Source organism: Pneumocystis carinii, assembly GCF_001477545.1.
Source record: "Pneumocystis carinii B80 chromosome Unknown supercont1.12, whole genome shotgun sequence".
Taxonomy (NCBI): Eukaryota; Fungi; Ascomycota; class Pneumocystomycetes; order Pneumocystales; family Pneumocystaceae; genus Pneumocystis; species Pneumocystis carinii.
In genome coordinates, this window is record NW_017264724.1 from 36677 (window position 1) to 63226 (window position 26550).

A 26550-nucleotide genomic window follows, 5' to 3' on the forward strand; every position below is an offset into this window, starting at 1 on the left:
TTGTTCTTATTGAAATATAAATTCAATTGATCATCTATTTTTTTAAGGTTTTTTCATAATTCATATTTTCTCTCAGGGATTGTATTAAGTCCTCGGAAGAAACGCTCTAAAAAACTATTTTTGAATTATAAAGTTAATTTTGTTAAATATAAGGATATTTGAGTAGATATATTGAAGAGAAAAAGATATTAAAGCTAAGAAATGAATTCAAAAGCACAAAAAACTTTGGAACATGGTTTTTATTTTTTAAAAAAACTATAAATTGAAGAAAATTGATATAAAATAGATATATTGGTTAATTTAACACCAGAAGAAAATGAGGCTTATGAAAAACTTTTTTCAGAAGCAGATCCGGATAATATTGGAGTTCTTTTAGGGGAGAATTCAATTAATTTTTTTGAAAAAACGGGACTTTCACCTCAAATTCTGGGAGAAGTAAAAATCTGAAAGGAATAATCATCAATTTACTTTTATTAGATATGGAAAATTGCAGATAATGAGAATATGGGGTTTCTTACGCGAAAAAGATTTGATATTGCACTTCGTTTAATAGGACATGCCCAAGAAGGGCGCCGACCGAGTATTGATTTAATTAATTTAAGTATAATGAAATTGAGATTTATGGAATTGTATTTAACGATTTCTAAGAATGCCCATTGCCAAAATTTAATACAAAAAAATCCATAAATTGGAATATACCATCTCAGCCTCCTGAAAGAATACCATTAATAACAACAGAAGAAAGAAATCGTTATCATAGTATGTTTAAAAATCTTAAATTAACTAATGGTTTTATAAAAGGCAATAATATTTATTATTTTTTTTAAAATAATAATAATTGGAATAGGTTCGCAAGCAAAATCAATATTCTTACGAACACATTTGTCAAATGAAATATTAGGTCAAATATGGTAGATGCGTTTTTTTAAAAAATCTTCATTTTATAATATTTTAGGAACTTAGTTGATATTCATCATCGAGGCGCTTTAAATATTACAGAATTCACAGTTGCTATGCATTTAATTCATTCATTTATAAATGGTTCATTAAAAAAAATACCATCTATTTTACCTCTTTGGGTTTTTAATATGGCTATTGGAAAAACATATAGTCATGAATCTTCTCATAAGGCAACTCCTGAATATTCAGGTGCAAAAAGTATTAGTAATCTAAGTGAAAAGGATTTTTCTAATAATTTATCACACAAACATTATAAACATCAACATGTACACAGTCAACCCAATCTTTTTTTTGAGATTGATGCAATTCCATCGAATGATTGGAATATAAAACCACAAGAAAGATTTCAATATAGTAATCTTTTTAAATCGATTAATAAAGCTAATGAAGATTATTTAACTGGAGATGAAGCGGTGTCCTTTTTTCTATCATCAAAGTTACCTGAAAAGACTTTAGCACATATATGGGATTTAGCAGACCTAGATAAAAGCGGGAAACTTAATAAAGAAGAATTTATCATAGCAATGCATCTTATACGACAAAAATTAGCAGGTGTGGGCCTTCCAGCGTCTCTACCGCAAGAATTAATGCCACCTTTTTTACAAAAAAATCCTTCGCAAGAGAATACGTATTTCTTATCATCATCTAATCAGGAACCATCTGGCTCTATAGCAACTGAATCATTCGATATAAATAATTCTTTTTCTTCACAAGTTCAAACTACATCACCATCTCTTCCATCATCAGTTTTTTCAATTAAACAAATTCCTACTGATCCGTATGCCGAAGCTTCAACTATAATGCCATCTCCAGATTCTGTGTTTTCACCATCATGTTCTCATCCACAAACACCATCTGTTCATCCATCTCAAAGAACACCTTTTATTTCTACAACTACTTTTAAACAATCTATCGCATCATCTGTTACTCCAAATACTAAGGCTTCTCTTCAAAAACCATCTAATACAGTAGTGGATTTGTTAAGTGATACGAGTATTGATAATCCTGAAAAAAATGATAATAATACTAATGAAATGGATAATACTTCTAGTAAAATTTCTTCTCTTTCTAAACAAATACAAGAATTAAAACAAACAGTCACTTTGACAGAATCTGAGTTAAAAGCCTCTAATAATGAGAACTCTGAAATTGAAGAAAGATTATCACAGATTTATATTTTATATAAAAAAGAAGTAAAAGCTGTTCAAAAAATTCAAGAACATCTTGCGGAATCTCATGCAACTACACAAAAACTAAAACAAAAATATTCAGTTCTTAAAACAAAATTATATGCTTTGCAAAATCAAAAACAGGAACAGCTTGAAGATTTAAAACATAATACAGATGAAAATATCAAATTACAACATAAAATAGAATTAATGAATAGTCAATTGTCTTCTTTAAAAGAAGAGCTAGAACATATTGGGAAAGATTCATTAGGCCAAAAAAATATGATTATGATGGGCAAAAAACAATTATCTATATTCGAAGATAATTATACGCAATTGAAAGCCAGTATTGATAAAGATATAACAATAGATGATACCAATGAAAATAATGACGCTGATTCTGTTTTATCTACTAGCAATCAATCATCAAATCCATTTCATCAACTATCTGATTCTAATGAAACAAAACAAATATCCCCATTGTTTATTCCTTCATGTGATAAAATTGATATCAAAGATCAATCAAACATGCAAGACAATTCTATTAAAGATTTATCATCAAACATGAATTTAGAGATTCTAAAAAGACATGATAGTTTATCAGAGTCTTTAGATTCATCAGTAGTTGTTCAAGCTCCTGAATCTACTCCTGGAAAATTATCTAGAATAAGTTCTTATCCTGGGACACCTATACCGTGGATTATGAATAAAAGCAGTTCTCCGAAAATTTTAAGTGAATTATCTTCAAACTTTGATTCCGATATCTTTCTTAAGGATCCTTCTACAGAAAAGTTTGAATTTTATAAAGAGAATTCATATTACGGCTTAGAAGTTACAAATGCCTCTAATAATTCTAAAAAAAATTTAGATAAATCATCTGACGAGAATGAATTTAAAAAAGGTACATTTAATGTAAATAATTTAGATACAGAATTATTATATCCATCCAACAATAAAGAAGATACTTCATTGGATCCACGTTCTGGATTGGATGATATTTTATATAAAGACTGCGATATCAGATATTCGAGAATTCAGAATACAACTTTACCAGAGGAAAATATAAGAAGACTTCCTGGGACGTTTCCAATAGATTCTGATACCCGAATAATGAACCAAGAAATTTACTATACGTTTAATGATAAGGAGGAAAGTATAAAAGATAATGTATGTTCATGTTTTTTTATTTTATTACTTTATTAAATATATTTAGAAAACTAAGAACAGAACAGAAAATACATATTTTGATACGCTTTTGTTTCAAAATACTAATGATGTTACAACTAAGAAAAATAAGGCGGACTTCGATGAGACATTTTCAAATTTTATTGCTGAATCAGATGACTTTTCTAAAAATGACAACTTTGCATCAAAGTTTCCACCTATTGAAGATTTTCATAATTTATCTGAATCTAATGACACTAATGATTCTAATAATGATTTAAATGGTAATTCACTCTATTTTTTTTTTCTAAAAATTCATAAAACACTTTAGTTCAAAATAAGGACACTGTCATTAATTTATCTACATTCGATACTGATTATAATGTTTCTTATAATACAAAGACATCCACAACTGATGAAAATAATATAATGATGTCTAATACTTCACAATTATTAATCAGTAATTTCGAAAAAACTCAATCTAAAGAATCTTTATCAAATTTACACAATTTCGATTCAAATAATACCGAAACTTCAAATATTACCTCCCAATTAGATAATACATCAGGAAATTGCGATGATAAACGACTTTATAATCTTATTACGCCAAATGATCCCAATACTTTCGACTCTGATTTTTCTACTCAAAATGTCGAATTTAATACTCTTTTCACTCAACCTTTTCATCAAGAATCCACACATGATTAAGATGCTATTAACTACACTAACTGCTTCTTTCTAACTGCTTCTTTCTCTTTAAATTAATATGATATATCTATTAATCCTATTTTATTTTTACAAAACAAAAATTCAACTCATTTTACACTTTATTTACAAATAATTAGATATAAATTCAACTATTCTAATCTTTTCATGACACTTTTATGTTTTCTTTATCAACTACCTCTATCTCTTTCATATATATCCATCTTTATATATTCATATAAATTTATTATTAGTACTTATTCTAATTTATAATATTTTTCTATATTTTGCTAATTCTAACTATTAATGTCCCTAATATAAGGTTTTCTTTACTTATTATATATTTTATTTTTCATTTTTCCATGACATTCTATCGTTTATCATTCTTGTCGACGTTTTTTAAATATCTTAGGAAAAAAGCTTCCACGAGGTTCCATGAAAGAAAGATATAAGGACGAGACCCCCCCGGAGGTAGATAGAAGATTAAATTGATAAATTGATAAAGTATTTAGTATAGAAAGGATGACATTTGAGAAAGCAAGTGAGTAGAAAGGATATCTAAGGATATAAAAGAGGCTAATATATATGATTTATTTAGTTGGTATTGATTTAGGAACAACATTTTCATGTGTAGGAGTTTGGCAGAATGATAGAGTAGAAATTATTGCCAATGATCAAGGAAACCGAACTACGCCATCATATGTGGCATTTTCGGATACAGAACGGTTAATTGGGGATGCGGCAAAGAATCAAGTTGCTATGAATCCATCGAACACGGTTTTTGATGCAAAACGACTAATTGGTCGTAAATTTGGGGAGCCAGAGGTCCAGGCGGATATGAAGCATTGGCCATTTAAAGTGGTTAATAAGGATGGAAAGCCCTATATTGAGGTTGAATTTAAGGGGGAATCTAAAACATTTACACCGGAAGAAATTTCATCAATGGTCCTTATAAAGATGAAAGAAGTGGCGGAATCGTATCTTGGAAAAACCATAACGAATGCAGTTATTACTGTTCCAGCGTATTTTAATGATTCTCAACGACAAGCTACAAAGGATGCAGGGTTGATTGCAGGATTGAATGTTCTTCGTATTATCAATGAGCCTACTGCAGCAGCTATTGCATATGGATTGGATAAGAAGACAGAAGGAGAGAAAAACGTACTTATTTTTGATCTTGGAGGAGGTACATTTGATGTATCGTTATTGACGATTGAAGAGGGCATATTTGAAGTCAAGGCAACAGCGGGTGATACTCATTTAGGAGGAGAAGATTTTGATAATCGTCTTGTACAACACTTTGTTCAAGAGTTTAAACGTAAGCATAAGAAAGATATCAGTGGGAATCCGCGTGCACTTCGACGACTTAGAACAGCATGTGAGCGTGCTAAACGATCCCTTTCTTCATCAACACAAACAAGCATTGAAATAGATTCCTTATACGAAGGCATTGATTTATATACTTCTATTACTCGTGCTCGATTCGAAGAGCTTTGCCAAGATCTTTTCCGAGGAACTATGGAGCCAGTTGAAAAGGTCCTTCGAGATGCTAAAATTGACAAATCAAGTGTTCACGAAATTGTCTTGGTCGGTGGTTCTACACGTATTCCTCGTGTTCAGAAATTAGTTAGCGATTTCTTTAATGGTAAAGAACCTAACAAATCAATCAATCCCGATGAAGCAGTTGCGTATGGTGCTGCTGTACAAGCAGCCATTCTTTCCGGAGATACTTCGGAAAAAACGCAAGACTTGCTTTTGCTCGATGTGGCTCCTCTTTCAATGGGTATCGAAACTGCAGGTGGTGTAATGACTCCACTTATAAAACGAAATACAACCGTTCCTACTAGGAAATCCGAGGTTTTCTCCACTTATTCAGACAACCAACCCGGTGTATTGATTCAAGTATTCGAAGGAGAACGTCCACGTACACGTGATTGTCATTTACTTGGTTGCTTCGATTTGACAGGTATTCCACCAGCACCTCGTGGTGTTCCTCAAATCGAAGTTACCTTCGATGTGGATGCAAACTCAATTCTTAATGTTTCTGCGGTCGAGAAAGGAACTGGCAAAACGAATAAGATTGAAATTAAAAATGAAAAGGGACGTTTAAGCAAGGAAGAAATAGAACGTATGATTCAGGAAGCAGAAAAATATAAAGCAGAAGATGAAGAAGAAGCACAACGTGTCTCTGCTAAAAATGCATTAGAATCTTATGCCTATAGTTTGAAAAATACTGTGTCAGATAGCAAAGTGTCAGATAAAATTAGCGAAACAGAAAAATCAAAACTTGAGAAAGCAATAAGTGACGTCACTTCATGGTTGGAAACAAATCAAACCGCTACGAAAGAAGAATATACTTCTAAACAAAAAGACCTTGAGACCATAGCCGGACCTATCATGATGAAATTATATCAATCAGGTGAAGGTGTTCCAGGAATGGGAGGAGCATGTTCTCAACCAGGCGGTTTCCCTGGAACAACTGATGATCATGGGCCATCTGTGGAAGAAGTAGATTAAGAACAATAGAATCAATGCTGTATTTTTTTTTTTTGAAATGTATCGTAGTTGTTTAAGAATGATTTAATGTTGCATTATATATTTATACTAAAGGTGAAATAACGTGAATACATAGAATGTCTTGATAATTAATTTTTCTTGATTTGCCAGCAAATAAGTTTATAAATTAAAGGTGCCATTCCAAACCATGCAATAAACCCAACAATTGAAGCATAGACAATAGTCCATCTTAAGGAATATGGTAAACCTAATACAACCTGATCAAGGACTATTAAAAATAGTTAATTAAAATAAAAAATTAAAATAAAAAAATACATAAATGAAAAGATAAAGGATGAGATGCCATAACAGAAGGATAAAGAGAAAAATAATCAGGAATTAAACGTACACGCAAATAAAAATTTAATGATGAATTAGCTGATTGAATAATCGAATTGGAAATTTGAAAGACATCAAGATAAATAAGTGCTGGCGACTAAGAAATAAGAAACAAAATAAAATATTCGTATTAAAATCTACCGTTGCTGGCCATGAAAGACGAATTTCATAGGTATAATTTAAATAAAGAGAATGAATAAAATACCAGCGTTCAATTAAAATAGCTGAATTATTAGGATGAAAACCAAGTAGGACATTCTGTTCAAGATATTGTCCAGGGAAAAGATCATCGGAGACAGAAACATCGGATTGAAGTACAGGAAGAGACGGAGATGCAGTAAAAATAATTTTCTCAAGATTAGCACGAACCTGATAGAATAAAAATAAAAATAAAAATAAATTCATTTTTAAATTATATTAATAAACGAATTTTTTTTTTAAAGATGGAGATAGAAAAAGGTTTTGCAAAAACTTTTTTATACAATTTAAGTCAAAAACCTATTCGTTATAAAGATGATTACAAATTACCTCTTTCTAGTTTATCTCAAATTCCACCAGAAGTAAGTTGAATTTTTTGTTATAAAAATTTTGATAAAAAATAGATATATCAACAACCTATTCAACTGCCAGAATGTCGTAGGGAAAGAGTATATGTTAATGAAAAAGGTTATTTTTTATCATTTTTTTTGGGTGCAAAATACTAAGTAAAATAAAGAGGAAATTAATATTCATTTAAAATACTTAAGAGGCTCTAAAAATGACATAAATATTATTAGTAATAAGAATGAAACAATTCTTAATATTAAGGAAAAGTTATTAAAAACAGTTGGAGTAGAGTTATCTCAAATTAAATTATTAAATAAAGGAAAAGTACAATCAGATACAAAACAAATTTCTGAAATATTAGAGCCTGAACAGAAACAATTAATGTTTCATATTATAATTATGGAAAAGAAGCGATGTGAGGAAAATAATGAATTTTCATTAAAAGTATGCAATGAGTCAATAATTGATAAAAACCCAAAAATATCAAATCTTGAGTTAAACAGTTTATTTTGGGAAGATTTGAGGTCATTTTTATTAACAAAACTTGATAGAAATGTATGTGATAAGGTCTATAACATTTTTAAAAATGCATATGTTTCAGAAATGAATTTATAATTTTTGAATATTAAGTACAAAAAAATATTTTTAAACCAAAATTGTACATATAAGAGGTACATATGATGTTATAGAACAAGAGTGTATTTAAAAACCTCCCATACCTCCCATATTACCCATACCTCCCATGCCACCCATGCTACCAGGTGCACCAGGAGAACTAGGTGGTTCAGGTGTATCTACAATTGCACATTCTGAAGTAGCCATAAGGCTAGCAACACTAAAAGCGTCGACTAAGGCTGTTTTTACAACTTTGAAAGGATCGACCTAATAATCAAGTTAAGAAAAATAATTTAATATGTATACTTACAACACCGGCTGAAACCATATTACAAATTTTACCTGTAACTGCATCATATCCCATTAAAAATTGATCGCCATATTCTTTAGTAAGTCGATTAATAATAACGGAACCATCTTCAATTCCAGTATTTTGTACAATAAGTCGTGTAGGCTGCTGAATAGCATTTTGAATCGTTTTTACACCTAATTTTTCATCAAACGAATCCATTTTTTCTGCAACAGCGTCTAAAACAGATATAGCCTTAAGAATAGCAGTACCACCACCTGGTAAAATGCCTTCTTCAACAGCTGCACGTGTAGCATTTAACTAAAAAGTCATTTCTTAATTAACCGCTATATATATATATATATAGTACTTACAGCATCAACAAATCGATCCTTTTTCTCACCAACTTCAACCTCACTAGCACCACCAACACGAATAACTGCAACACCTCCACTAAGTTTGGCAAGACGTTCCTGGAGCTTTTCTTTTTCATATTCAGATGTAGAAGAATCATTAATAGCAAGCCTGATCTGTTCACATCTTTGAGAAATCATATCCTTTTGTCCATCTCCATTTAATAAAATAATATCTTCTTTTGTAATCGTAACACTTCCTGTTGAGCCTAATAATTCTGGTGTAACTCGTTCCAATTTCATATCCAGCTCATCAGTAAATACTTGACCACCTGTAAGGATACCAATATCCCCTAATATAGATTTCCTATTATCCCCAAATCCAGGCGCCTTAACCGCTGCAATTTGAAGTTGTCCACGGAGCTTATTTAAAATACATGCTGCAAGTGCTTCTCCATCAACATCATCTGCTATAATAACTAAAGGTCGTCTTTGATTAACTGCTATTTCAAGAGATGGCAAAATATCTTGTAACGCTGATATCTTTTTCTCTGATAGAAGAATCAATGGCTTTTCAAACTCACATTTTTGTGTCTTAATATCTGTAATAAAATATGGTGATATATATCCCCTATCAAAACGCATACCCTCCGTAATCTCAAGCTCATCATCAATCGTTTTTCCTTCCTTTACTGTAATCACTCCCTCTTTTCCAACCTAAATTGTTACATATAATTTATTATTATTAATCCAACTACTTTTTCCATTGCATTAGATATCAATCGTCCAATATGTTTATCTCCATTCGCTGATATCGTCGCTACTTGTGCAATCTCTTCTGATGTTGTAATATCTCTTTTATTTTTTTGTAAAAATTTTACTACTTCATCTACTGCTTTTTGAGCTCCTCGTCGAAGATCCATAGGATTACATCCTGCTGCTACATTTTTAACCGATTCCGCAAGTATCGCTCGTGCTAAAACCGTCGCCGTCGTAGTACCATCTCCTGCTGTTTCATTCGTTTTATTTGCTACATCTTGAACAAGACTAATATTTTAAATTATTCCTCCTCTTAATCTTATCTCTACAATACCGTGCACCAAGATTTTCAAATTTATCCTTTAATACAATACTTTTTGCTACTGTAACCCCATCTTTTGTAATTTTGGGGCTTCCAAAACTTTGTTCTATAAGAACATTTCGTCCTTTAGGTCCTAATGTAACTGAAACCGCTATTATCCATTATAACCCATATTAAATATTCCTCATTCTTCTATAAACCTTTTGCTAAAATTTCTACTCCATTAAGAATTGATGATCTTATATCTTGTCCAAATTTTAATTCTTTTGTTGAATATAGTCTTTGCTGATTCATTCCTTGATTCTTCATAAAGAACACAATTCTTCCTCCATAAAGACCTTGTAGATATTGAAGACGAGTCATTGTACTTGTTAAATAGCTCTTAATTAATGTATTTTTGCTAGTTTTTGAATTTTTTCGAAATCGATTTTTTTTAAGTAGCAGATCTAGCAAGTTCTATATAGACCTATAGATAAGAGTAGTATAAAAAACAAGTGTGAAATGAATGAAAAATCCGGTATTTAGAAGTATAAATATAAATAAAATAATCCAGAAAAAAAAAGAGTAAAAATGATTGATAAATAAGTGAAAGAAGAAATCCAGTTAAAAATAAAAAAAAGTGATATAAATGATGTAAATAGAAAGAAAGAATGTATTTTTAGTAGTGAAATAAGTCCTGATTGAATATAAATTGATAAATGTTTGAAGCATGAATGATATGTTGATTAAAATCAAAGTCGAAAGAAATATCATGTACAGGTATAAGATGTTGAGAATAAAGAGGAAGAGTGGTGATAGGATGTTGAAAATAAGTTAGAATGAAAATGATTTTAGGACCTAATGATGTTAAATAATAAAATTAATTAAAAAAAGTTTTTAACATATGTTCGTATATATAGAAGCAGTACGTATGATAGTTTGAATAGCAGATAAAATTGAAGAATTTTGTTTATTAGTGGTTAAAGTTGAAGCGTATATGATATCTAGATTGATTAGTAGATATTTTTTTAAAAAAAGAAATATTAACATTGTCCATTGGGACAATTACCAGTTGCAGAACCATCAATAATAAGATGTATAGGAAATTGATTTGATTTTAGTGAATGAGGAGGAAATGAAAATATTATACTATTATTATTTTTAAGAATGTGAGATAGATCACCTTTTATAAGACAAATTGAACGTAAAAGTGGTGTTTTGTCTAGTATTATAGTGTTTGGTTGATAATTTCCAATTTGATATGATGTAATAAGTTTTTTGCATTTGAACTTTTGATTATCATCAAAAGTGACAGTAACAGGATATTCTTCTTTATCATCAATAGTATAAGATGTAATTCGTTTTTTTAAAATGAATGTAGCGCCTTTTAATGCGGCATTTCTTGATAATGCTTGAATCAATTCACTTCCAGTACCAAATGAACAATTTAATATTGCAAACTTTGTAAAAATTCCTAAAGATGAAAAAAACTGTTTTATTTTTGGAAGAGCTTCCTTAACAGTAATATTGGGTACATAAGAAAGCGCAATACCGTATAAAAACATGTTTATATATAAAGTAGGTAATGCAAATGGTTCTGATGAAATAAAATCGACAAAAAGATCATCCTCATGACCTAGATATCATTCATTTATATAAAATATACTCACTAATCATTACCATTTAATATTTCTTGCCCTTTTCCAGATATAATATCATATATAAACTCAATAAAACGCATCACCCTGCGTTTCCATATAAAATCTACATTTTTATTAAAGGCCAGCATTTCCTTAGTATACAGAATCTCTGAAAATCCATTTTCATATGATTCATCATAGATTAAAGATGAATCAAAAGATTTAAAGTTAAGATATGATTGAAGATTAAATGATATAATCAAATCAATTATTTTTGATTTACAATATATAAGAGATGGCGTAAGATTAAAGCAATACATCTTCGACCCCTCCATACATTCTTCATCATTGATTATCAACTCTGAATCATAATATACCGTATCTTTTTGATAATCAATCCCATTTTTCCCCGTTAATTAAACAATTACCTTTATCTACCCATATTAACACTTACATATAAATAATATTCCTTAATAAAAACTTGATTTAAGTTCTTCCGCCCATTTCTTTAGCTCATCCCATCTTAAACATCCATAATCTTTCCCATAATATGGATTAATATCTACATTAAGTACTGTATTTCTTGCTGAACATGCACTACAAATAATTTAGCACTGAAATAATAATATTAATACTTACGAGACAAGAATAGACTCTGTAAGACCTGTTCCATATATAATATAATCAAATTGCTGTATATTTTCCATTTTTTAGCGTATGTACGAATTATCAAGTATGCATCAATATATGAAAGAAGAAAGTTAAATAAAACAAAATGAATAAGATTTGAGACTTTATTTTCCAATAAATAGATTAAACATATTTTTGATATATATATGATAAATTATGTTTTTAATGACCAAATTTCTTCGCTGTTTCTGCCTTTTTTAAGCTTTTCAAGTCTTTCAAGCCTTTTTTCATGTAACATCTTCTGTTCCATTTCTTTACTTTGACTTTTTGAACGTATACACCATAATAAGTCTCTCCATTTTGATGAACAGTCTGGACGTTGTCCATAGCGATAATAATGAACAAATTGGTTTTTTAATGTATAACACATAAAAAAACCATCAAAATGATGCTATTAAATATAAAATTAACCCTTATTTTGAAGAAAATATTTTTTGCTTATATATTATATATAAACAAAAATTATAAAATACCTGTAAAGAACATGGTTCTTCTTCATGATTTTCAATAGGATTTAACAATTCATTATTAATGTATGTATTCTCTTCTTTATTTATAATATTTTCATTAAACATAATAAATTTTAAAGAAATCCCTCAAAAATTCGAATTTTTTACCCGTTCTTTTTGGAAACCTTATAAATATGACAATATCTAAAAAATTAACTTATTTTTAGATTTTTTTATCCACTTTTTAATACTTAAAAATATTATTTTATTTTTATCTAAATATATCGCGTTAATAAATTTTCACCTTCTGACCTTAAAAATCACTCCTAATATATTAAGGGGTTATGTTTTTTTCTAAAATTTTGGAGAGAAATGGAGTATTTGAACAGTAAAATCTCTTTAATAAGTCAGAGTGGCATACGGTAAGGGAAAGATCGTTTTTGAACGGTTTAAATTGGTTATTTAGAACATGAATTCTGATAAGAAATGATTATAATAGATATATTGGAATTCTGCATGATATTAACTCAAAAGATTCTACAATATCACTTAAGAACGTCCGTTCTTATGGTACGGAAGGGCGTAAGGGGAATCCGAGGGAAGAAATTCCAGCATCAGAGAATATTTTTGAATATATTGTTTTTCGTGGATCAGATGTTAAAGACTTAAGAATTGAGGAGCCGGCGCCTCCTAAATCAGTTCCACAGATGCCTAATGATCCTGCTATACTTAGGGTATGTTTTTGAATGAAGAAAAAAGGATAAAAAAAGGGTTATCTTGAAAAAAAGAAATATGTAAAAAAATGTATAATTTTTAAATAAAAAATATAGATTTATATATAAATAATTGTTATATTTATGATTTATGTATTATTTTTGAATATGGGCTTATTAAAAGTAGATAACAGAACCTCAATTGCATCAGTCTCAACAAGGATATTCTTTTTCGAATCAAACGTATCAAAATATTCCTAAGTATTCATCATATCAGGGATATAATACTTCTCCAAATCTTCAGATAGGAGCATCACCTGCATATTATGATAATGTTTCAGGAATTTCTGAACATTCAGTTAATCAAAATCATTCATCTAAACAATCTTTACACATACCATTAACACAGGTTCCGTCTTCAATAACTTCAGATCCGAGGCTATGTTCACTTTCTATGGCTCAAAATAAGACGGAAGCTGACCCTAATCATTCATCTACTAAAATATCCAAAAGTGAGCCTATAACTTTAGCTATGCCATTGCCAACGCGAGCGAAAGCACCAGTAGCACATCAAACATCTGTTAAACAAAATGGCGCAACAAATCTTAAAAATACAGCATCGCCTGTTAGTCTATCTAAAGGTCAATCTTCTACAGTTTCTACAGCAAATAGTGAGACTCATCCTGATATTCAAAATATAACAACTGAAATGTCAAAATTGAGTACAAGTAAATTTTTCTTTAGTTTTTTTATTTGTATTTTAACAATTTAGAACGTACTGAACCAAGAAATTTTCGGTTACATAATTCTGGAAATTATTTAATGCAACAACGTCATGGAAGACGTCGCAATAATGACCACGGTTATCTTCAGAATTTCTCAAATACAGTTGAAGCACCAGAAGAAGAATTTAATTTTACGCTTTGGAATGCAAAATTTAAGAAAGATGTTTTAAAATCCTCTAACAAGCAGGATACAGATGATTCAAATAATTCATCTATTCCTTCTAAAGAAAATTATTATGATAGTAGGAAATCTTTCTTTGATAACATATCATGTGAAAATAAAGAACGTATTGAAAATAAAGAAAAAGGAAATAGTAGAATAAGACGTGATCAAGAAAGAAGCCAAAATATGGAAACTTTCGGTCAAGCTCGATTACAAACAAAAAAGCAAGGTAAAGGTCGAGGAAGAGGTGGATTTTATGGCGGTTATCAGGGTCACAAGTATAAAAATGGCAATAAAAATCAACGTACAGTAAACGGTGAATCAGTACAACAAATACAAACGTAGCAATCTCCTTTTTATAAACTATGGTATTTTTAGTATTCTATCGTCTTACAAAATATGATAATTTTCAATTAAATCTTTAAAGATCTATAAATCAATAATTAACTATAAATAATTATGAATCTTTAATTATTCGTTGTTTTGACATATATCCTTTAACTTTATAGCCTTGTCTTAACATGTTCCAATAACGTTCTGAAAGTTCTTTACAGTTTTCATAGTGATTAATTCCTTCTGTTTTATAACATTTATCAAGCATATCTCTTACTAGTCGTAATTCCATCGCTTGAATCCAGCTTTCTCGAACAGCATATAATTTAGCTGCTTCTAAAGCTGTAAAATATATTAAATTACCCTTATTTATAGATTTTTACATAGATTATCTAGTATTACCTTCTTTATCATTGTAATCAATCTCATCAAACAGAACTCGTTTATGATTTTCCATATTTTAGCCTCAATTCCAGCTTTTTTTCCCGGAAAAAAAGCAAATATAATAATATATAAGAAAATAAAGACGAATCTATGTTTTTTATCTTTTTTTTCTGGTTATTTTAGACGTTTTTTCTACTTTTTTTATGAACCAATTTTTTTGTCGTTAAATGACTATAAAAATATTTAATTTTTAAGGTTATTTATATAATTTGCCTTGTAATATTAAGACTTTATATTTAAAAGAAATTAAAAGTTTTTTGTTAAATTTATATTAAACATGATGTAATTTATTATTAATTTTGTCTAATAATAAATATTTTTTAAAATATTAGAAGACTTGTCTAATCTCTATACAAAAAAAGTCTTAAGAATCTAGCCTAAGATAGAAATACCTTTATTATATAGAGAAAATCCAAGAGTAGAGTTTGATAGAAGAATATCAGTTATTTTTGGTTAAATAGAATAATAGAATTCTCGAATTATCAAGGTTTATGATTTGTAAGAGGGGAACGTCTTTCTGTATTCCAATGTGATGTATTTTGATGGTTTAAACGAGGTTCTTTCCATGAAACAGAAGTAGGATTCTGCATCTCATGATAATGAGTCATAGATGTAGCAGAAAACATATTATTATTAACGGGATAATGATTATATAATACATTTGTTAATGTATCCATCGATCCTCTTGTATAATTCGTTGTTAGTGGATCTTTTAATGATAGTCCTAAAATAAATAACTTAGTATTAAAATTAAAGAGTTTAAAAGTTACCCTCGATTTCACTTTCATTTAAAAAATTAATTCTTTCATAAGGCCCTCCTGATTTTTTATTACATGGAGATACTACTTTTGATAACTTATTAAACGTCATTTGCTCTAAAGATTCCTGTAAGTTATATGACGACATTTTTTGTTGCCTTGGTGATTCTTCCAATTTATATTCAACTGTTTTCTGTATTTCTTCCGCCTTTTGTTCTATTTGTTCCTTCATATATTTATCTAAAGTCTTTGATTAACCTTTATCTTTTAAATATTCCCCTAAATCATACACGTAATCCTTTCACATTCTTCAATTTGTTCTTCTGACCCTTCGTATAATTTTTCTACCACTTGAATTGAATTTTCGTCTGCTTTATACAACATTTGTAACACCTTTTCCACTGCTTGATTATATTCTATATCATTTGTAGGCGTATGTCGTGTTAAACTAGCATATTTCAAAAATCTAACTAATGTTCGTATTTGCTCTTTTTCTTCTTTTTTTTCTTGAGCTTCATTCATTGCAATTTCCTTTGCTCTTTCTATTTCCTTCTCTTTTACCTCTTTTTCCTGTTCCATTAATAATGAAAATTGTCTCCATAACTCTTCTAATTCTTTTAACGGATATAACACTTGATCTTTGTTTTGTAATAACGCTAGTTGATCTTTATTCAATTTCTCTCGTTCTGGTCCTTCAAATTTCTCCTGAAGCCGTTCCAGCCGTTGCTATCATAAAACATCTTCGTGTCATTCTTCTTAATACCCTTTCAAAAATACCTTTTTCTTATGATATGTCCGTAGCCGTTTATAAAGTATATCTGAATATTCACTTCTGTCTTCTTGTCCCATACTTTATATCCGATATTCCTTCCGTTAGCTTAATATTATCAATTTTTTACTGAAACACGAAAATATTGACGTTGATAGGATTATTTAAGCCTGATAAATACCGTTAAAAAATATACCTTTATTTTCATGAGAAAAAATAAAGATATTCAAAAATCAAAATATCTAGCTTCTAAAAAATAAAAAATATCTTAAAAATAATTATTTTTACTTGAAATAAATCTTTTTACCCTTCATTTTCCCCTATTTATTCACTTTTATGCCTCTTTTCTTCTCATTAAAATCTTGTTTCATAGAACAAGATACATTCATAATATATTCTTATTCATAAACTCCTTTTATCCACGGAATTTATCAAGTGATAACTACATAATATTATCAGTTTTTCTTGATATTTATATTAATTCTTAAGATTTACTTGGATTGTTTTATCAAGATGCGCTACACGTAATGTTTTCTCGTTCATTTGACGTGCTTCAAGTGTAGCTGTTCGAACTAATGTGCTTATAAACAAAAGATAATCAAGATAAACCTATAAATCATTAATTTATATAAGAAAAAAAGAAATATACAAGGACATCAAGGTTTTTTGCAAGGCGACGATGAGGTATATGCGCTTTAAGAATGGTTTTAAGTGTACGTCTTGGATAAGGTTTTGTCATTAGTTAAGATGAAGGGGGATATGAAGGGTGTAATGAATTGGAATACGCGTTATTGTTGTTTATTTGCGAGTTTACGTTGTGTATGCGGGTTATATGCGTTATGTATGCGTAGTATATGCGTTATATATGCGTGTTGTATGCGTGTTGTATGCGTTCTGGACGCGTTTTAGACGCGTCTTTTTCAAATTATTCTGTTTTTCTTCAACGTAGTCACCCTCAGATCGACCGCATATTTTTAAAATCAGACAAAAAATGGAGGAATCCGCCCTTTTTTCTAAGCAATTTACAGGTAAATATAATTATATGAAAAGCCCTTAATAATTAGTATAGGAAATACCTCTCTGTATTTTTTCCTGTATCAATATCGCCAAGTAAAGGGTTTTTTTCAGATAGATTAAGCTTATAATGAGATAGCCAATGTATTTAACAAGAAACCTGAAATATTTATATTCAGAAGGATCGGATGAGCCTAGAATAAGGCGTCCTCAGTGTTGTGTTAACTCATTTTTATTTGAAAAAGAGTTTAAAATGAAAGATTCGGCGGTTTGGACGATATATATGAGTCATTTAAAAATGCGTATTTTAAAGGCATTAAATGGGCAAGATTAACATGTTTTAAGCTATAAATATTGAGAAAAAGGGACAAGAAGTGGCAGAAAGGTTTTTTGCGGGGTTATTTTTGTATAGTTCTAGTGGAAAATGTGTATATCAAAAAAATATACAAGGAAAAAGCTTTATAGATGCTATGGATAATCTATTGTTTTATCAGGAAGAGCCTTTTAGGGTGCCGCATACGGCATTTAGAATGTCTAGGGGAGGGATCAAGATAGATCGTATTTGTAAGGGACGATTAGTTTTTACAGTAGAAAATAAAATGATTGGGACAATTTTGGATGCAATGGATGTTGAAGATGGTTTTAGAAATATTGATGCAGAGAGTTTTCTTGGGAGAGGGTTTGAAGAGATGAATAAAGGTATATTTTTCTATGTGACATTCAATATTCCGTATTTTAAGGCATCAAGTGAATTTGAAGTATTATATTTTGATAAAAATGGAAATGAGAGAAAAACAGAATATGTATTGAGTTTATGTTTTGCAGGAAAAGTTATTCAAAATACGAAATTAGATTTAAATTCAAAAATAACATTAAGGCCGAAACTTACTGTTAAAAATAATACACAGGATGTAGAAGATAAAGTTGAAATTCGATATATCTTTAAAGCGGAAGAAAGTGATGAAACGGTAGTAAGAACATCAACACGTCAAGATTTTAAATGTCTATGGTGTCGTGGAAAAAATTTTCGTACAAGACAACGGTTACACTTTCATTTTCTTATGAATCATGAACTTTTTTCTTTCAAACTTGAAACCAATAATCCTGGTTTTTTACAATTTGAAGTGAAATTGGCTAATGAATATCCTTCTAAACGAATAGGCGATCAGAAAATGGATTTTAGAGTTTTTCAATGGATCAGACATATGAGATTTAAACATAATATTAATTCCATTTTATTAGATAATGGGGAATCTATTTTATCTCGTAATATAATGCTTGGAATGAAAGTTGAACAAAATGAATTGGTACAAATGAATATAAAGCCTAAACCAAAAATACAATTACTTTTTCCTTTGAAAAGGAAAAATAAAAGAAGATTTGCTGCGCCCAAAATGAATAATTTGTATAAAACTATGTCAAAAAGAAAAATTATACCTGGTGAAATATTATCTGAATCGGAAGATGATATTGATGAAACATGGTTAGTCCAGAAACACGAGGATGTAAAGATTATTATATATTTTGTCATGGTTTAATTTATTTAGATGCTGGACGATTTTATGGATATAACTATGTCAGAAAAGGCTTTTATGAAACTTTGGGATAGATTTATAATCAAAGACAGGTACACATATTATCATTTGGTCTTTTTCTTAACAAAATAGACCTATTGGACATTGTAACCTTCCTAATTCAATCATGAGATTTGTACATTCTCATAGAAATATCCTTCATTCGGAAAATTTGGTAAGCGAGTTTTGGAAGCATCTTTTAAATCTTGTTCAATATAAAATTATTGATCTTGTAACTTTACGAAAATCTATGGAAGTAATTAGAAACATTCATGATAATACAGAAACGGATTGAGTTTGAAAATAATTTATAATATTATATCATATTTTCGATATATAAATAATAATAATCTAATTATTTTGATTACCATTTGTCATTATTTTTCTATCAATAAATCTACAAACACAAATAATCAAATATTTTCAATAATGCTTAATAATTTATTCTTCTTGATACTAGTCTTGGAATAAAGCACTATTGCTTAAAGGATCTTTTGGAAGTACTGATTCTTTTTTCTTTACAAACTTTTTTACATTTGCTGCTTGACGATCTTTATATTTAGATGATTTTTCTCTCTTTACAAGTGATCGTATTCTTGAAGGTGATCTAAAAAGAAATAAACATAATTATATAATGTTTTGAGAAAAAATCATACATAAATTCTTTATTTTCATAAATAACTGGTCCTCCAAATGAACCTTCTAAAATACAAATAGCTGTCATCACAAACCGAGGGCCAATTTCAATAAGTGACATATCTATACCTGGCTGAAAAAAATCTTTTTCTTTCTCTGCTTTTTCAACAATCTATGAAATCATTATTAACAATAGTATAAATCAATAAAATATACTTGATAATTTCGAAACCATATTTTATTATCTGCAATAGAAAATGTAACAACATGATCAATAAATGGCTTACTTCTTCTTGCTCCCTTTGGAACTCCAAAGATCTATGCTTCAATTAGTCAATATCTTTTAAATATAAATTCATCTTACATGAGAAAAAAGTTCTTTAATAAGTCGCATATGTGGTTCTGTATCAAAACTAGCATCAAATGAAAGAATAGGACGAGATCCTTTCAAACAATTTCCAATAAGATGAAGATCTTCCATTGTATGTACTTTTATATAATAAATATGTTGTTTATTTTTCATGTTAATATTACCATTTTGTACATGAAATTTAATCGTAGGTCCATTAGGAACCTTAGCCATCCAAATATATAGATCCTGATGCTTTCTTGCTTCAAAAAATAATATATTATTACAATTATAAAGCTCTGCTACTTCATTTAAATGATAAAGTTTGGATTTCATATCAAATTTTGTATCTTTTTTTGAATGAGGCAACATATCTACAAGATCCTTCATAAGATGACGTTGTCTGATTAATAAATATTTGTTTAATCTTAAGGGAAAACATTATTACCTATATGTTATCCCTCGAGATGATAAAATAAGTACTTTTTGACGAATTTCTTTAAATCCTGTTGATTGATCTTGCTTTTCAACTGATTCTTTATTATATTCATCTTCCTCTATATTTTTACTATGTTTTGATAGCTCTTCTGATAACCTTTTTGCCTTCTTTTGAGTCTGATACTTATAAACTGTTGACATATCGATCTTCTATTCAAGATCTCGTAGTCGATCTTCAAATACTTGTTAAAAAATGTATACATCCCCTATTATTCTTTGATTCTATGTTTTGAAAAAATCCCTTCATGTGTAAGATCTATATCAATTTGTGCAGGTGCACAAAATGGTGAAAAAACCACCTTAAGTGCTCTATTTTGAGTATATGTTTCTTGATATAATGTTGAACGTAATAATAAAATACGCCCATGAATGTTATTTGACCATACAAAGCCTAAAGAAGGCACTTTACATGAATATTCATGATGTTTCCAACCTTGAAACCAAGCACCTTGATAATTGTAATCAAACAATGTCATAGTGTCTTTTTTTATCTTATCAGAGACCTGATTAATAACAATTATAGCACATTGATGTTTTTCTGCAAGTAATCTTAAATGTGCAGCTAATCTTACTAAATCTCGACTTCTATTAACAAGATCTATTAAACCTGGCTTTATTGCTGGGTTAGAGACTTTCTCTGTTTGACAATATATATTTGATACATCATATTCTGCACGAAAATGTGTAGCTATGTTATCCAACACAACTAATCCAATATTATATCGTTCTATAGCTATTGGTAATTGAAATTGAAGAATATGATTCTGTTCTTCAAGATCTACACATGTTATACAATATACATGATTTCCCAGATCATTAATATTAATATTTATGTTTGGATAATTCATTCTAACTCGTTTTTCAAATCCTTTTGCCATTTCAAAAAACCTTTTTGTTGAAAGTCCTGTTTCTGTTGATATATATATAGCATTTTTCTCTAACCCTCCCAATTCTCGAGGTAATTGAACTGTTAAACAAAGTTGCATACAAAATTGTGATTTTCCTGTACCACTATTTCAAAAATATCCTTAATTTATTTCTATTTTCTCTCAATTCTTTACCTTTCTCCTGCTACCTCTAAAACATGTCCTAATGGTATTCCTCCTGAAAGAATACCATCAATTGCTTTATCTCCTGTAGTAATAAATTCTATTTCAATATTCTTATATTCCTTCTTCTTAGGAATACATTCTTGTATAATTTTATCAATCAATTCCTCAATTTCTACTATCTTGATAGATGTTTTTTTACAAATATCCAATGGATCCATTGTCAAAAGATCTAATGTTGATAATTTTGCTATTAAAAGTACTTATTATTTCCTTTATTATCTTCCTTCTTGAATACCTTTTTCAAGTGCTATATATATATATTCATTACATTTGATTTTTGGACATGTTTGCCATAAATCCATCTTTTAAACAGGGAAAAAAAGGTTTTTATTTATATTTTATAATAATAAATAGAAGGGCTTTTTTTTGGGAGTAGTTTTTAAGTAATTTTTTAAGAATTTTTAATTTTACTTGATTTTTTGCTTATCAATTAAGATTTGAACGTTTAATCGAAGTTAAAAAGAAGTTAAAAAGTTAAGAAAAGTTAAGAAAAAGTTAAGAAAAAGTTAAGAAATTCTTAAAAAGCTTAAGAAATTCTTAAAAATTGTTAAGAAAAGGTAAGAAATTCTTAAAAAGTTATTAAAAAGTTAATAAAAGGTGTTAAAAGGTGTTAAAAATTGTTGAAAATTGTTGAAAATTCTTAAGAAATTCTTTAAAAGTTATTAAAAAGTTATTAAAAACCTTTAAAAAACCTTTAAAATCTATAAATTATGGAGAAAATACTTGCTCAAAGATTAGAAAGACTTGGTGAACATTCTCATATTAGAGGAATAGGATTAGATGATCGTTTAGAACCTCGTCCATCTGCAGAAGGAATGGTCGGACAATATCAAGCACGAAAAGCAGCAGGAGTTCTATTACAGATGATTAAAGAAGCTAAAATTACAGGTCGTGCAATTCTTATATCAGGACCTCCCAGTACAGGGAAGACAGCAATTGCTATGGGTAGAAATAGCAAAAAAATAATTAAAAAAAGGGATAAAACTAATTAAATTAAGGAATGGCACAAAGCCTTGGACCAGAAGTTCCATTTACTATGATTTCAGCATCAGAAATTTTTTCATTAGAAATGAGTAAGACAGAAGCGTTAATTCAGGCGATTCGGAGGAGTATTGGGGTTAGAATTAAAGAGGAATCGGAAATCATTGAAGGGGAGGTAGTAGAAATTCAAATAGATCGTTCAATTACAGGTGTAAGTGAATTAACAGAAATTTTCTGAAAAAAAAGAAGAAAAAAAGGTGAATTAATGTATTATTTAGGGAAATAAACGAGGGAAAATGATTATAAAAACGACAGATATGGAGACAGTTTATGATTTAGGGAATAAGATGATTGATGCTTTAACGAAGGAAAAAGTGATTGCAGGAGATGTTATTTTGATCGATAAAGCATCAGGTAAAATATCTAAATTAGGGTGTTCATTTGCTCGAGCAAGAGATTATGATGCTATGGGATCAGATGCGAAGTTTGTTCAATGTCCAGAAGGGGAGCTTCAAAAACGAAGAGAAGTGACACATACAGTATCATTGCATGAAATTGATGTAATTAATTCAAGAACACAGGGATTTCTTGCATTATTTTCAGGAGATACAGGTGAAATTCCGTCAGAGATTCGAGATCAAATTAATACTAAAGTTAATGAATGGAAAGAAGAAGGAAAAGCAGAAATATGTCCAGGTGTTCTTTTTATTGATGAAGTTCACATGCTTGATATAGAATGTTTTTCATTTTTAAATAGAGCTTTAGAAGATGATCTTTCACCTATTGTCATTATGGCAAGTAATCGAGGAATTACTCGTATTAGAGGCACTAAATATAAAAGTCCTCATGGTATTCCACTTGATTTCCTTGATAGAATGTTGATTATTTCAACTTCTCAATATAGCGTTGATGAAATTAGACAAATTTTACATATAAGGTACAAAAAATGGTTTATTTATAATATTTAATTCATATTATTAGATGTCAAGAAGAAGATGTAGAAATTTCTCCTAATGCACTTAGTCTTTTAACAAAGATTGGACAAGAAACTTCTATTCGTTATAGTATTCATTTAATTGCTACTGCATATCTTATAGCACAAAAAAGAAAATCAACGCAAATAGATATTGAAGATATACAAAAAAGTTATACATTATTTTTGGATCAAGCAAGAAGTGTTCAATATTTAGAAGAATATTCTCAACAATATATATCTGAGAATGATTATATTGATAAAATAGATGATGTTAAATCAATGGAAGTCTTTTAAATATTTATCATTTGTATTTTTAAACATATTCGTAATTTTTTATATATTTTTTATAAAAAAAAAGCGTATAAAACAGTCTTAAACATTCTTTTATTCACAAAATCTTGTGTATTTCATGGTATAAACGAGAATCCAAGATCTTCCAATGTTTTGAAAACTTGATCTCCCACTTTTCTTATTTCAATTTTTTGTTCTGTAAAAAATCCTTGATCATTCCATTCCTTTATTTGAAATCTTTCATAAGGTCCATATATTTCTTCCTTTCCTTCCCATTTATATTCATATTTCGGTTCTTCTTCTTCTTTTCTTGAATTTTTCCAAACTTTTCCCGTTTCTTTTTGATAATTACGAGCAATTGCTTCACGTGTTAAATCATAAATTTCATTATGTCCACATTGCATCAATCTATCCGCTAATTCCGTAATTTTTTCGATATCTCTATACTTCTTTTGTGTTTCTTCATTGCTTTTTAATCCCTGATGTTCCTTATCCTTATTTTTATTTGTCCATCGTTTTTTTTGCTCTAATCCTTCTCCTAACCTCTGTAACGCCTCCAAAATCGTTTCTCCAACTTCAAGAAAATTTAATAACCTTTCATACATATTTTCTAATGATAATTCCTCTCTTTTTTCTACTAATATTCTCTCTTCTTCCTCTCTTTTTTCCATCGCTTTTTTTGCTTTAATAATATCCTCTCTTTTGATTCCTTCTAGCCAAATATCATGTTTTGCATTGATATCTGGTGCATTTCTTATATAATTCCCTTCTTCATCAAATCTCCCCTCTTCAAAATCCGCTTTCATATTAAATGCTTCAATTTTTGGCGGATTTTTTTTACGTCCACTCGCTCCTAGTTCCGAATCATAATCTTCATCTTCTATATCATCTTCTTCATCAAGAATATCTATAAATTCTCGTTTTGACTCAAAATCTTGGCCTTCAATCTCATTTAACTCGACAAAACGCGTTTTTTTCCCTTTTTCTCCCCTTTTTACCGAGTATATGCGCTCATTTTCTCCATTTTCCTCCCTTTCCTCGCATTGTATGCGCTCATTTCCTTCAAAAATCCCCCTTTTTCCCTCTTTTTTTTCTATCACTTCTTCGTCCTCTGATGAATCCGATTCATAGCCTGTAACGTCTTATTAGCTTCTTTCTGCCCTCAAATTCACCCTTACCTTCCGTCCATACCCGTTTTTTACCTCGTTTTTTGGTATTTAAATCCGCCTCAAGAAGCAGATCTTCTCTATTTATATCAGTTTCAACGACTCTTATAGGGTTCATATGAGAGTACGGGTCGGAGAGGCAGATAAAATACAATAAAAAGGTGTAAAAAAGAAGGAAAACGAACAGAAAGATTCTATTAAAGAATATAAAGGAAAAAATGGGCGGGAAATTAAGGAAATTAAGGAAATTAGAAATTAAAATATGAAGCCATATTAAGGTGTAAAATAAAAATGTAATGAAATGTATGAAATGCGTTCAACAGCAGCCAAATGAAGTGTTTTGTTGTATTTTATTTCCTTGGTGGATTCTAACATTTGATTTTCCGCCCATTGCATATGCAGAATCTGAGCCAATACGTTTCTATGAAAATATAAGAATATACATAAAAAGATAAAAAATTGGATAAAATGGAATACTTTAATTTCTTGAGCCATTGTTATAAATGCTTGTTCAACATTAATTGAAGATTTTGCAGATGTCTCAAGAAATGGAATACTAAGTCCATCGGCGAGTTCCTAATAATTATAGTTAGAAAATTAATAAATTAATAAAATAAATAGAAAAATAAATAAAAATACCTTTGCTTGAGAAGGATCAACTACTTTCTTATCAACCATATCTGATTTATTCCCAATTAATAATTTATTAACAGATTCACTTGCATAGCGGTCTATTTCTTGAAGCCATTGTTTAACATTATTAAATGTATCTAATAATTCATATTATTCCCCATTTTTTAAATTATAATCACTTAATATAATTCATACCCTGATCTGTCACATCATATACTATAATAATACCATGTGCACCTCGATAATAGGAAGAAGTAATCGTTCGAAAACGCTCCTGTCCTGCAGTATCCCACTGAAATAAAATTATAAGTCTTTATATAGAGATATATTAATAAAAATATACGATTTGGAGTTTAACTGTTTTTCCTTCAAGTTCAATTGTACGAATTTTCTGTATTTAAATTATTAATAAATTTCATTTTTATCTAAAAAAAATGTACAAAGTCTACTCCAATAGTTGATATATAACTTTCTGTATATGTATCATCCGAAAACCGTAGAAGCAAACAGCTTTTTCCAACACCCGAATCCCCAATTAATAATAATTTAAACAAATAATCTATACAAATTATATATTAAAATATATTAATATAATACCATTTTATATTCAAATAATCTTACCGTATTCTGGATTCATCCTTAAAATCTATATTTTTTTAGTTTTCTTTACCGCTCATTTTCTCATTACCAAGCTACTATCTAAACTTCGGTAGGTTTTAACCCTTTAAGAGATACTAAAAAACTGTATCAGAAATAACAATATAGTAACAAATATCTTATTTCTCTTCAATTCTTTACATTTGTTTTATTATAAGTCTAT

The 26550-nt window shown here is 29.2% G+C and overlaps 17 protein-coding genes across 17 annotated transcripts; 6 read left to right on the forward strand and 11 right to left on the reverse strand.

Moving 5' to 3' along the window:
• The first annotated feature begins 156 nt into the window (after window positions 1–156).
• T552_02627 (hypothetical protein) lies at window positions 157–4046 on the forward strand. Its single transcript, XM_018371159.1, has 8 exons — window positions 157–235; window positions 287–435; window positions 478–601; window positions 649–801; window positions 848–911; window positions 956–3296; window positions 3343–3577; window positions 3625–4046. The coding sequence occupies exons 1-8, from the start codon at window positions 202–204 to the stop codon at window positions 3999–4001; spliced, it is 3477 nt and encodes a 1158-aa protein (XP_018224953.1). The 5' UTR covers window positions 157–201; the 3' UTR covers window positions 4002–4046.
• Window positions 4047–4494: 448 nt separating this feature from the next.
• T552_02628 (hsp72-like protein) lies at window positions 4495–6561 on the forward strand. The gene is made up of 2 exons (XM_018371160.1): window positions 4495–4539; window positions 4597–6561. Exons 1-2 carry the CDS (start codon window positions 4521–4523, stop codon window positions 6513–6515), a joined length of 1938 nt encoding a protein of 645 aa, XP_018224954.1. The 5' UTR covers window positions 4495–4520; the 3' UTR covers window positions 6516–6561.
• A 36-nt stretch (window positions 6562–6597) lies between these two features.
• On the reverse strand, window positions 6598–7329 carry T552_02629 (hypothetical protein). Its single transcript, XM_018371161.1, has 3 exons — window positions 7035–7329; window positions 6831–6990; window positions 6598–6783 (listed from the first exon to the last, which is right to left on the reverse strand). Exons 1-3 carry the CDS (start codon window positions 7296–7298, stop codon window positions 6644–6646), a joined length of 564 nt encoding a protein of 187 aa, XP_018224955.1. The 5' UTR covers window positions 7299–7329; the 3' UTR covers window positions 6598–6643.
• A 7-nt stretch (window positions 7330–7336) lies between these two features.
• Window positions 7337–8054, forward strand: T552_02630 (hypothetical protein; the record flags this gene model as incomplete). Its single annotated transcript, XM_018371162.1, has 3 exons — window positions 7337–7453; window positions 7496–7559; window positions 7609–8054. The coding sequence occupies 3 exons, from the start codon at window positions 7337–7339 to the stop codon at window positions 8052–8054; spliced, it is 627 nt and encodes a 208-aa protein (XP_018224956.1).
• Window positions 8055–8095: 41 nt separating this feature from the next.
• On the reverse strand, window positions 8096–10186 carry T552_02631 (hsp60-like protein). Its single transcript, XM_018371163.1, has 6 exons — window positions 9978–10186; window positions 9790–9928; window positions 9455–9743; window positions 8718–9413; window positions 8365–8664; window positions 8096–8321 (listed from the first exon to the last, which is right to left on the reverse strand). The coding sequence occupies exons 1-6, from the start codon at window positions 10138–10140 to the stop codon at window positions 8142–8144; spliced, it is 1767 nt and encodes a 588-aa protein (XP_018224957.1). The 5' UTR covers window positions 10141–10186; the 3' UTR covers window positions 8096–8141.
• Window positions 10187–10799: 613 nt separating this feature from the next.
• On the reverse strand, window positions 10800–12103 carry T552_02632 (hypothetical protein; the record flags this gene model as incomplete). Its single annotated transcript, XM_018371164.1, has 5 exons — window positions 10800–11392; window positions 11437–11778; window positions 11825–11830; window positions 11878–11993; window positions 12036–12103. The coding sequence occupies 5 exons, from the start codon at window positions 12101–12103 to the stop codon at window positions 10800–10802; spliced, it is 1125 nt and encodes a 374-aa protein (XP_018224958.1).
• A 94-nt stretch (window positions 12104–12197) lies between these two features.
• On the reverse strand, window positions 12198–12703 carry T552_02633 (hypothetical protein). The gene is made up of 2 exons (XM_018371165.1): window positions 12560–12703; window positions 12198–12477 (listed from the first exon to the last, which is right to left on the reverse strand). The coding sequence occupies exons 1-2, from the start codon at window positions 12659–12661 to the stop codon at window positions 12241–12243; spliced, it is 339 nt and encodes a 112-aa protein (XP_018224959.1). The 5' UTR covers window positions 12662–12703; the 3' UTR covers window positions 12198–12240.
• Window positions 12704–12861: 158 nt separating this feature from the next.
• T552_02634 (hypothetical protein) lies at window positions 12862–14614 on the forward strand. The gene is made up of 4 exons (XM_018371166.1): window positions 12862–12957; window positions 13035–13269; window positions 13436–13976; window positions 14021–14614. The coding sequence occupies exons 1-4, from the start codon at window positions 12908–12910 to the stop codon at window positions 14539–14541; spliced, it is 1347 nt and encodes a 448-aa protein (XP_018224960.1). The 5' UTR covers window positions 12862–12907; the 3' UTR covers window positions 14542–14614.
• On the reverse strand, window positions 14608–15032 carry T552_02635 (hypothetical protein). The gene is made up of 2 exons (XM_018371167.1): window positions 14932–15032; window positions 14608–14871 (listed from the first exon to the last, which is right to left on the reverse strand). The coding sequence occupies exons 1-2, from the start codon at window positions 14984–14986 to the stop codon at window positions 14654–14656; spliced, it is 273 nt and encodes a 90-aa protein (XP_018224961.1). The 5' UTR covers window positions 14987–15032; the 3' UTR covers window positions 14608–14653.
• A 377-nt stretch (window positions 15033–15409) lies between these two features.
• On the reverse strand, window positions 15410–16626 carry T552_02636 (hypothetical protein). Its single transcript, XM_018371168.1, has 4 exons — window positions 16509–16626; window positions 16022–16457; window positions 15744–15971; window positions 15410–15697 (listed from the first exon to the last, which is right to left on the reverse strand). The coding sequence occupies exons 1-4, from the start codon at window positions 16578–16580 to the stop codon at window positions 15456–15458; spliced, it is 978 nt and encodes a 325-aa protein (XP_018224962.1). The 5' UTR covers window positions 16581–16626; the 3' UTR covers window positions 15410–15455.
• Window positions 16627–16873: 247 nt separating this feature from the next.
• Window positions 16874–17285, reverse strand: T552_02637 (hypothetical protein). The gene is made up of 3 exons (XM_018371169.1): window positions 17150–17285; window positions 16996–17109; window positions 16874–16942 (listed from the first exon to the last, which is right to left on the reverse strand). The coding sequence occupies exons 1-3, from the start codon at window positions 17237–17239 to the stop codon at window positions 16916–16918; spliced, it is 231 nt and encodes a 76-aa protein (XP_018224963.1). The 5' UTR covers window positions 17240–17285; the 3' UTR covers window positions 16874–16915.
• A 282-nt stretch (window positions 17286–17567) lies between these two features.
• T552_02638 (hypothetical protein) lies at window positions 17568–19428 on the forward strand. Its single transcript, XM_018371170.1, has 5 exons — window positions 17568–17610; window positions 17654–17816; window positions 17860–19019; window positions 19062–19141; window positions 19182–19428. Exons 2-5 carry the CDS (start codon window positions 17657–17659, stop codon window positions 19381–19383), a joined length of 1602 nt encoding a protein of 533 aa, XP_018224964.1. The 5' UTR covers window positions 17568–17610; window positions 17654–17656; the 3' UTR covers window positions 19384–19428.
• Window positions 19429–19500: 72 nt separating this feature from the next.
• On the reverse strand, window positions 19501–20756 carry T552_02639 (hypothetical protein). The gene is made up of 6 exons (XM_018371171.1): window positions 20522–20756; window positions 20259–20476; window positions 20089–20213; window positions 19941–20042; window positions 19745–19896; window positions 19501–19695 (listed from the first exon to the last, which is right to left on the reverse strand). The coding sequence occupies exons 1-6, from the start codon at window positions 20710–20712 to the stop codon at window positions 19545–19547; spliced, it is 939 nt and encodes a 312-aa protein (XP_018224965.1). The 5' UTR covers window positions 20713–20756; the 3' UTR covers window positions 19501–19544.
• On the reverse strand, window positions 20735–22021 carry T552_02640 (hypothetical protein). Its single transcript, XM_018371172.1, has 2 exons — window positions 21633–22021; window positions 20735–21582 (listed from the first exon to the last, which is right to left on the reverse strand). The coding sequence occupies exons 1-2, from the start codon at window positions 21839–21841 to the stop codon at window positions 20781–20783; spliced, it is 1011 nt and encodes a 336-aa protein (XP_018224966.1). The 5' UTR covers window positions 21842–22021; the 3' UTR covers window positions 20735–20780.
• Window positions 22022–22347: 326 nt separating this feature from the next.
• On the forward strand, window positions 22348–23977 carry T552_02641 (RuvB-like helicase 2). Its single transcript, XM_018371173.1, has 4 exons — window positions 22348–22628; window positions 22682–22875; window positions 22943–23601; window positions 23646–23977. Exons 1-4 carry the CDS (start codon window positions 22394–22396, stop codon window positions 23932–23934), a joined length of 1377 nt encoding a protein of 458 aa, XP_018224967.1. The 5' UTR covers window positions 22348–22393; the 3' UTR covers window positions 23935–23977.
• Window positions 23978–24001: 24 nt separating this feature from the next.
• On the reverse strand, window positions 24002–25256 carry T552_02642 (hypothetical protein). The gene is made up of 2 exons (XM_018371174.1): window positions 25110–25256; window positions 24002–25063 (listed from the first exon to the last, which is right to left on the reverse strand). The coding sequence occupies exons 1-2, from the start codon at window positions 25213–25215 to the stop codon at window positions 24048–24050; spliced, it is 1122 nt and encodes a 373-aa protein (XP_018224968.1). The 5' UTR covers window positions 25216–25256; the 3' UTR covers window positions 24002–24047.
• Window positions 25257–25367: 111 nt separating this feature from the next.
• T552_02643 (GTP-binding protein ypt1) lies at window positions 25368–26413 on the reverse strand. Its single transcript, XM_018371175.1, has 7 exons — window positions 26352–26413; window positions 26171–26289; window positions 26074–26121; window positions 25926–26022; window positions 25737–25867; window positions 25575–25673; window positions 25368–25518 (listed from the first exon to the last, which is right to left on the reverse strand). The coding sequence occupies exons 1-7, from the start codon at window positions 26365–26367 to the stop codon at window positions 25414–25416; spliced, it is 615 nt and encodes a 204-aa protein (XP_018224969.1). The 5' UTR covers window positions 26368–26413; the 3' UTR covers window positions 25368–25413.
• Between the last annotated feature and the right edge of the window lie 137 nt (window positions 26414–26550).